Source organism: Penaeus vannamei, chromosome 14, assembly GCF_042767895.1.
Source record: "Penaeus vannamei isolate JL-2024 chromosome 14, ASM4276789v1, whole genome shotgun sequence".
NCBI lineage: Eukaryota > Metazoa > Arthropoda > Malacostraca > Decapoda > Penaeidae > Penaeus > Penaeus vannamei.
Genome location: NC_091562.1, coordinates 13,290,616 through 13,300,615, shown reverse-complemented (window position 1 = coordinate 13,300,615; position 10,000 = coordinate 13,290,616). Strand labels below are relative to the sequence as shown.

The window sequence follows — 10,000 nt, the reverse complement described above, 5'->3', positions numbered from 1 at the left end:
AGAGAGAGAGAGAGAGAGAGAGAGAGAGAGAGAGAGAGATAGAGGGAGGGTGGAGGGAGGGAGAGAAAGGAGAGAGAGGGAGAGAGAGAGTGGGGGGTGAGAGGAGAGGGAGAAGAGGAAAAGGGAGGGAGGGGAGGGAGGGAGGGAGGGAGGGAGGGAGAGAGAGAGAGAGAGAGAGAGAGAGAGAGAGAGAGAGAGAGAGAGAGAGAGAGAGAGAGAAGAGAGAGAGAGAGAGAGAGAGAGAGAGAGAGAGAGAGAGAGAGAGAGAGAGAGAGAGAGAGAGAGAGAGAGAGAGAGAGAGAGAGAGAGAGAGAGAGAGAGAGAAATCAGTAACCGGATCAGATACTACTACCACACCGGGTGCAAGGGAATACAAAACGACACCAAAAAACGACACACGCACGACGACGAGTTCAAACTACAAACGACAAACGACACTTCCGCGCCAACGAGCTTCAAACAACTCATCTCAGGATCTAACGGGGAGAGAGCGTAGTTACAAATCCCAATCTATGTACAGTTCAAAATTACAGTTACAGGTACAACACTCACGCCAGTCCAAATACAGGTACAGTTAACAGTTACACTTACAGGTGCACCACTCACACCAATCCAAATCCAGGCACAATTACAGTTAGTTACAGTTTACAACACAAACCAATCCAAATCCAGGCACACTTACAGTTACAGTAACAGCTGCAACACTCACACCAATCCGAACTCCAGATACAGTTAACAGTTACAGTTTACAACACTCAAACCATCCCACTCCAAATCCAGGCACACTTACACTTACAGCTACACTTTACAAACACACAAACCAATCCAAATCCAAACACACTTTACAGTTACACTTACAGCTGCAACACCCACACCAATCCGAATTCCAGGTACAGTTAACAGTCACAGTTACAGGTACAGGTGCTACGTTCACGCCTCCACGACCCGAACCGAGGATCGAGCCCGTGCCGAATCGGGAATCGATGCTGACGTTTCCACATACAACACACACACGGGCGCGCTCAGCAGGAAGAATATGGTCAGCGAGTGTAACAAAACGAGGGGAATATCGGCAACTGATACTGAGGGGAAAGAATGGCGACACGTGGGGGGGGGGGGGAGGAAGAGGAGAGGGAGGAAGGGAAGGAGGGGGAGGAGGAGGGGAGGTGAGAGAGGAGAAGGAAGAGGAGGAGGAGGGAGGTGAGAGAGGAGGAGGAGGAGGAGGGGAGAGGAGGAGGAGGGAGGAAGGGAAGGGAGGAGGAGAGAGAGGAGGAGGAGGGAGAGAGGAGGAGAAGGAGGAAAAGGGAAGGGGGAAGGGGGAATGATGATGAGAGGGAGGAAGGGGAGTGGGGAGGAGGAGAGGGAAGGGGAAGGGTAGGAGGAGAAGGAGAGGGAGCATGAAGAGTAGGAAGGAGGAAGAAGAAAAAGGAACGAGAGGGGAAGCCGAAGAGGAGGAACTGGAGGAATAGGAATGAGAGTAGAAAGACAAAAAAAAAAAAAGAAAAGAAAAGAAAAAAAATCGTATAAATGGAATCATCAAAGGGCATCAGCCATCAAAAACCGGGGTAATCTTCAATAGCACTCGACTAAAAACGACAGAATAAAAAAAAAAATAAAAGAAATGGTACTATTAACAGAAATTGAATTAAAACTAATATTAATGAAAGAATAAATTAAAAATTAAAGATCACACAGCTCGAAACACTCCAGAGAGCGGCGCTTCCAGATGAGAGAAAAAGAAAAGCAAAATAAAACTAAAAATATATTAAAAAAGAAAATCCTATGAGACGCAAAATAATAATAATAATAAAAAATATATGATCATCGAAGAAAAAAATCCGTGAAAGAGGGGAAAAGAGAGAGGAGAAAGAGAGAGAGAGAGGGAGAGGAGAAGAGGGGGAGAGGGAGGTGGAGAAGGACACTCAAGAGGTCTCTAGATTCGAATAAATTGGGATGACTTGATCTCGAAGTGAGGGCATCCAAAATTCGCTTTGATCTGGGAAAATTTGAGTATCCCTTGCCATTTTTTTTTCTTTTTTTTTTACCTGTTTTCGTTATTTTATATTCGGGTGATCCCTGGAGATGAGATCTTAGACTATTTTCCTCTGTAGGAAATGGGAAATATTCTCTCTCTCTCTCTCTCTCTCTCTCTCTCTCTCTCTCTCTCTCTCTCTCTTTCTCTCTCTCTCTCTCTCTCTCTCTCTCTCTCTCTCTCTCTCTCTCTCTCTCTCTCTCTCTCTCTCTCTCTCTCTCTCTCTCTTCGTCTGCTTGCCTTTCCTATTCCTTCTCCTCCATCTCCTATTCTCCTTTTCCAATCCTTCTCTCCTTTTTTTCTCTTCCTTTCCCCTTCCATCCCATACACTTATCCCCCCACTTCCTTCACCTTCTCTTTCATTCTTCTTCATTCTCAGCTATTCCATTCCTTCCTTTTCGTTCCCTTACCTTCCCCTTTTCTTCCGATTCCTCCATTCCTTCCTTTCCTCTTCTAGTTCTCAGTTCTGCATCCATTCCTCTTCTTTTCTCTCCTCTTCCCCTTCTATTTCTCCCATCCCTTCCTCTCCCTTCCTCCTCTATTTCTTCCATCCCTTCCTTCCCTTCTCCTTTCCTCTCCTCTTCCCCCTCTACTTCTTCCATCCCTTCCTTCCCCTCTCCTCTTTCCCCTCTACTTCTTCCATCCTTCGTCTCTCCTTCCCCTTCTACTTCTCCCATCCCTATCTTTCCCCTTCTTCGCTTACTCCCCTCCCCCCTCCCGCCCCCTATTGCTTCGGTGGGAGGTCCTACTGAGGGGAGCGCCTCGCGAAGGAACCCCAACGGGAAGGCCACATTTCCGTCAGCCATTTCCCCTCTTTTCCCCTCTCCGCCCAACCCCTTTTCTCCCTTTTCCTCCCTTTCTTTTGGCTTTCGATGTTCCCCTTTTTTTTCTCTCGTTGTTTTTTTTCACTTTGATTTTGTTATGATCTCCAATCGTGTTTTAAGATTTTCTGGCATTCTATCGTTGATATTTTTTCTCTTTCTTTCTGTCTCGCTTTCTCACACACACACACACACACTCTCTCTCTCTCTCTCTCTCTCTCTCTCTCTCTCTCTCTCTCTCTCTCTCTCTCTCTCTCTCTCTCTCTCTCTCCTCCCTCACCCCCCCCCGCCTTCCATCTCCAACCCTCCCTCCTCCCTCTCTTCCATCTCCCTCCTACCTCACTCATCCCCCTCCCCCTTAACCCCTCCTCCCCCTCCTTCCTGAGGTCCGTATCGGCGGAGGGAAATGGTTCGTATTAATTTTCGTCAGAGTGCGCTTCGAGACGCTTCGGAAGGTCGTTTACCCGAGTCGCGACGGTAAAGGGGGGGGAGGGACGTGGGGGGGGGGGAGGGACGTGGGGGGGGCTAGGGGGAGGTGGGGGGGAGTAGGGAGGAGGTGAGGGGTGGAGTGGAGGAGGGGAGAATGGGGGTGGGGTGGGAAGGATGTTGATAGCGGGGGAGGGGGGAAGGGAGCATAGAGGGTGTAGATAGGGGGGTGTAAAGATAGTGGGGATAATAGGGGGAAAATGTAGATATCGAGAGGAGGTAGAAGGTTGTTGATGTTGGGGAGAGGAGAGGAGAGGGAGAGAGGGGACGTGGATAGTGGAGAAAAGGGGGATGGGGGTATAAAAGGATATGGGAGAGGGGGTGGTGGGGGTAAGGGGGGGGGGCGAGCGACGACCAGAAACCCGTATGTAAATGACGCTGGTTGATATGCAACGCTTATACACATCTTCCTTTCCCCTTCTCCCCCTCCCCTTCTCCTTTCTCTCCGCCCCCCTCTTCGTTTCTCCCCATTCCCCATTCGTTATGCTGTTGGTCGTTACAGGTCGCTCCAGGTCATCGAGAGGTTAGAAGACTCTCAATCTCTCTTTCTCTCTCTCTTTCTTTCTTTCTTTCTTTCTTTCTTTCTTTCTCTCTCTCTTTCTCTCAAATCTAAACTAACTCTCTCTCTCTCTCTCTCTCTCTCTCTCTCTCTCTCTCTCTCTCTCCCTCTCTCTCTCTCTCTCTCTCTCTCTCTCTCTCTCTCTCCCTCTCTCTCTCTCTCAAACGTCAAAAAATGGCTTAATAAAACAAACAAACAAAACTACACCGGAAGATGTCGTTTCGGCCGTTTTTTGCTCTTTAGGGAATCGGATGAATAAACGGGAGAGAGAGAGGGTGACGGTGGTGGAGAGAGAAGGGGAAGAGAGGGAGAAAAGGAGGAAAGGGGAGATAGAGGGAGGGAGGATGAGCGAGATCAGAAGACAGAGAAAGAGAAAACACAAAGCGAAAGACAATTCAGAATAAACACGACACCGATAATTAACATAAAGATACGAATCTATGAATACGAATAATTTGAAAAAGTCGAAAAGTCAAAATTTCCAAAACATTTGCTTGAAGCGAAATATGGCCAAAGAGGCCATGTAGATGTGAATATATATACATATATAACATATACATCAACTCACGAATACAAAAATGTTAATACATATGAAAATTAGAATAGAAATAACCTTCCCAAACATTAATCGTAGAAACAAATAAATAAAACAATAATAACAACGGCAATAATATTCTCATGATTACCGTCGTCATTAACAACAACAACAACAACAACAACAAAAATATAATGTATATAAAATTAAACAAAAAAAATCATATATATATATATATATATATATACATATATATATATATATATATGTATATATATATATATATATATATGTATATATATATATATATACATATATATATATATATATATACATATATATATATATATATATGTATATATATATATATATATATGTATATATATATATATTATATATATATATATATATATATATATATATATATATATATATATACATACATATATATATATATATATATATATATATATATATATATATATATATATATATATATATATATATATATGTATATATATGTATATATATATATGTATATGTATATATATATATATATATATATATATATATATATATATATATATATATATATATGTATACAAATTTGCATGCGAGCACTCACCGGCTTCTTGGTGAGTGCCTCCCACGTGAAGTAGAGACGGTGGATGTCGGCTGGCACTGGCACTATCCAGTTGATGGCATAGTCGTTGACAACTCCTTCGCGAACGTAGTACAGCTCGGCGGTCAATCCTGCGGGAGAGGGGAAAGGAGGGTTACTAAATACCAGTAATAATGACGGGAGTAATGAAAATGAAAATGATGATGATAAAAAGAGAAAGAGAAAGAGGGAGAGAGAGAGAGAGAGAGAGAGAGAGAGAGAGAGAGAGAGAGAGAGAGAGAGAGAGAGAGAGAGAGAGAGAGAAGAAAAAAAACGAAAGAGCCACACAAGGTTTCCAATCCCTCTTCTCATCCATCCCTATCCTCCACCACAGCATCCAGAAGTCGTGGCACTCCGGATCGAGAGTGCCACTCCCTCCCCCCTCCCCCCCGCTCCTCCCCCTTTACCTCGGCATTAATGCATGGCACCCGGCCGATCCATTCACAAGTACCTCGCTGGGGGGAAACTTTAAAGCATCAAACATTTACTCCTGAAACTTCCTCAACAGCAATTAATTAGAGACGAAGTTGGGGTTCGAGTTGGTCCTTAACGAAGCTCAGTGCCGCTTAGGCCGACAGGCACCGGGGGACCGAAATGGGCACCGATATATCAGCCGCGACCACAAAAACTTGGCACTCCCTCGGTGGGATTACGAGGCCGTCGCGGAACAGTGCCTGTGCCTCCATCTCTTCCTCCTCTTCCTCTTGTTATTATTATACGCTTTTCTTCCCTCTTTATTGGTTTATTCTGGGGCTTCCTTATTCGTCTTTCTGCGCGTGTGTATTTCATTTATTTGAACTGCGTCGTGTGAGGTCATTAGTCATCCCCTTCGGCTGTGATTCTAATTAAAGTTCCTCAAACTAATTTCAGATACTCACTTTGTCTTTGTCTGTCTGTCTGTCTGTATTTCTGTCTGTCTGTCTTTCTGCCTCTGTCTCTGTCTCTCGCACTCACTCACTCACTCACTCACTCACTCACTCTCCCTCCCTCCTCTCTCCATCCCGCTTCTTTCAAGTCCTTGACCTCCCATGGCCTTTCACCCCCTCCCCCCACCCCACCCAACACCACCCCACCGAGACGAGGGCGGGCTACACCTCGGTTCTTCCGGTATACACGCTCCCTCACATTGTATCTTCCGCACTCAGTGGTATTATGAATATTATACAAAGCGCGCGATCATCATTATGCATGTACACGTAGAGAGCGTCCAAGCAGACAATGCGTTTGTGCATATTTGTGGCTTTGTTATGTCTCTGCTTGTTTATCGTGTGTGGTACTATTTCTCTGTTTTCCTCTGTTTTTCTTTGTACATTCCTTCTTCTCTGTTCTCTGTCTGTCTCTTCTCTATCTACTCTCTAATTCTCTCTCTTCTCTCTCCTTTCCCCTCTCTCTCCCATTCCCTCTCTTCTCTCTCCTCTCTCTACTTCTCCCTCTTCTCTCTCCAATCTCTTCTTCTCTCTCCTTTCTCCTTCTCTCTCTCCTCTTCCCTCCGCTTCCCTCTCTCCTCTTCCCTCCGCTTCCCTCTCTCTCTCTCTTTCTCCTTCCTTCCTCTCTTCCTCTCCCATCCACACGGCTGCACACACGACCCACACAGCCACCCAGGCACGACCACTTGAGCAGCCAGCTTCACTCCTCCGTAAATAAGATCCCCCTGACATTCCGATACATAAAAAAAATATATATGAGACAATTAACATGACGATGCATTCCGCGGAAGGATATTGAAGCCCAAGTCCACACAGTGCTAAACCCTCGGGAGCAACGATGGTCGATATCCCTGCGAAGGTGGGATGGGATTTACGACCTTGAGAAGTTTATGAAAAGGCAGGTGATTGTGAGCAATGCGACGAGCCAGTGACTTCCTTGGGATGGATCTGCCGTCTTCCGTTTTCTTTTGATTTGTGTCTCCGTTTTCTTTTTTGATCAGTTCAAAATTAGATGAGGAAATATAGGGTACGAAACTATGAGCTCGAGTGAGTAAATATATGTTTGTACGTACCTGTTCGTGTGTGTGTGTGTGTGTGTGTGTGTGTGTGTGTGTGTGTGTGTGTGTGTGTGTGTGTGTGTGTGTGTGTGTGTGTGTGTGTGTGTGTGAGAGAGAGAGAGAGAGAGAGAGAGAGAGAGAGAGAGAGAGAGAGAGAGAGAGAGAGAGAGAGAGAGATAGAAAGAATGCGAGAGAGAGAAAAGAGAGAGAAATACAGAGACAGAGAAATAGAGAGAGAGAAATAGAGAGAGAGAGAGAGAGAGAGAGAGAGAGAGAGAGAGAGAGAGAGAGAGAGAGAGAGAGAGAGAGAGAGAGAGAGAGAGAGAGAGAGAGAGAGCGAGCTCGCAAGAATGTCGGCATCCAAATAATTGCAGACTAAAAGGAAGTGAAGCCATGTGTCGGAGAAGAATATTGGGTGGAGATTGGAGGGGGGAGGGGGAGAGGAAGGTGGGGAGTGGGGAGGAGAGGGAGAGGAGGAAGGGAGAGGGGGAGGAGAGGGGGGAGGAAGGTGGGGAGTGGGGAGGAGATGGAGAGGAGGAAGAGGGGAGAGGATGGTGGGGAGTGGGGAGGAGAGGGCGAGGGGAGGAGAGGATGATGAGGGAGTGGGGAGAAGAGGGAGAGGAGGAGGGGAGCGGGAGAAGAGGAGGGGAAAGATGATGGGGAGAGGGAAAGGGGGAAAGGGGGAAATCGAGAGGTAAAAAGGGAAGAAGTGAAAGAAAAGAGGGAGGGAAAGGTGTAAGGGAAGGGGAGAAGAGAGAGGGGAAGGAAGATGAGGAGAAAAAGAGTAAGGAGAGGAGGAAAGGGGAGAAGGGAAGGAAGATGTAGAGAAGAAAGTGAGACGAGGAGAATGAGGAAAAGAAGAGTGAAGAGAAGGGGAAAGGGGAGAGGAGAAGGAAGATAAGGAGAAGAGAAAGAAAGAGAAGGAGAGAGAGAGAAGAAAAAGAAGAGGAAGAGGGAGAAGGAGGAAGGGGAAGGAGGGGGAAGGAGGAAGGGGATGGAGGGGGAGGGGGGAGCTTGTCTTGCAGGAGAAAAAGTTGCAAGACTATAATCTGCGTCTTTCTGACATGAGCGAGCGAGCGAGATCTAGAAAGATGGATGACGAGATATGAATCGACGGATTGATGGAGATAAACATGAAGAGAAAGGTTAGGGAGGTGTGTGTGTGTGTGTGTGTGTGTGTGTGTCCGTGTGCGTGTGTGTGTGTGCCTGTGTGTGTGTGTGTGTGTGTGTGTGTGTGTGTGTGTGTGTGTGTGTGTGTGTGTGTGTGTGTGTGTGTGTGTGTGTGTGTGTGTGTGTGTGTGTGTGTGTGTGCGTGTGAGTGTGTGTGTGTACATATGATTATAATAATATACGTAAAATTATAATAATTTATACAAATATATAATAATACATGATAAAACGTAATGACAACAATAACAATATATAATACAATAATAACTACAATAATGATGATGACAACAGCAACAACAACAATAATAATGATGATGATTATGATCACAATAATAATGATGGATGATGATAACAATAATAATGATGGATGATGATAACAATAATAATGATGGATGATGACAACAATAATAATGATGATAACAAAACAATACAACAAGATTAACAACGCCAATAATAAGAACAGTCCTAAACCCTTCTCATAAAAAAACAGCGACTTAAAAAAAAACATTTACATTCTTGAATCTTAACCTCGCATGTCAACTCTCTCTCTCGAGGTCGACTTGAAGACTTAGCGCCGAGGAGGACACACACACTCCACTCTCACAACGGGAAGGGCCGCTGCAATTCCCTCTTGGGACCTTTCATCTCTGCAATATTCTTTTAAAACTCATTCTTTCTTCTTTTATTTTCTTTCTCTCTCTGTCTATGTCTCTTTCTTTCTCTCTTTCTCTTTCTTGACTGGTGTTCTGTTTCTGTTGTTTTGGGGTTTTATTTGTTTATATATTTTTATTTATTCATTTTCTCTCTCTCTCTCTTTTCTTTGTTTCATCTTTACAATATTATTTTAGTTTTTCCTTCTTTTTTCACTATTTGAATTTTAGCTTTACATGTTTTACCAATTCTTTGAACATTTATATTTGTTCCACTTTCTCACTTGTTCTCTGTTTGTTTTCTATTATATTTTACTTATTCTTTTTTATTTTACCTCTTTTTGACTGCCTCTGTTTGTTTATTTGGCTTTACTTGGATATTCATTCTTCACTGGCTTTTTTTCTTTGTTTTATTATTTTTTTTCTCTCTCTTTCTCCGTTCCGCCATTCTATTTTTTTTATTCTTCTGTTTATTTATTTTGTTTTTATTCTCCATCTCTCTTTCTCCGTATCCACTTGAAAAGATTCCTTTAAAATGGTCATCATTTCCTCCTCACTTTTAGCCTAGTCTTTTGTCCGTCTAGTTTAACATATTATCTTCATACTTCCTTTATTATCTTGTGTACTTTCTTTATTCTTTCTTTCTCCATTTGTTTTATTTTATTTTCTCTCTTTTTCCCTTTCTCGTTTTTCTTTATTTCGAAGGTATCGAAAGTTCTTCCTGATCCTTCTTCTATTCTTTTTATTCTATCTCTCTCTTTTTCTCCCCTTTTCGTATTTTTTCTTTGTTTCGAAGGTATCGGTACTTTCCTCTTCTCTTCCTCTATTATCTTTTAATTATCTCTCTTTCTCCCTTTCTTTCGCCTCTCTTTGTTTCTTCTTGCCTCTCTATTATCTTTGGTTGTTTTCCATTCCTTTTTTTATTCTCTTTTTCTCCCCCTTTTTTCAATTTTCTTCTTGATTCTTCTTCCACCATTACCTTTTTGATTCTCTCTCTCTTTCTCCCCTTTTTCGTTTTTCTTCTTCCATTATCCCTTCTTTATTAACTCTTTCTTTCTCCCCTTTTTCGTTTTTCTTCTTCCATCATCCTTTCTTTATTATC

At 43.6% G+C, this 10,000-nt stretch overlaps 1 protein-coding gene across 1 annotated transcript in view; it reads right to left on the bottom strand.

Annotated features, from left to right (window-relative positions):
- LOC113819386 (tyrosine-protein kinase Dnt) overlaps nt 1-10,000 on the bottom strand; it is a 276,308-nt gene that overhangs the window by 54,342 nt on the left and 211,966 nt on the right. Inside the window, exon 2 of the mRNA XM_070129743.1 lies at nt 5,059-5,186. Coding sequence (XP_069985844.1) covers nt 5,059-5,186 — 128 coding nt within the window. The remainder of the gene's footprint in view (nt 1-5,058; nt 5,187-10,000) is intronic.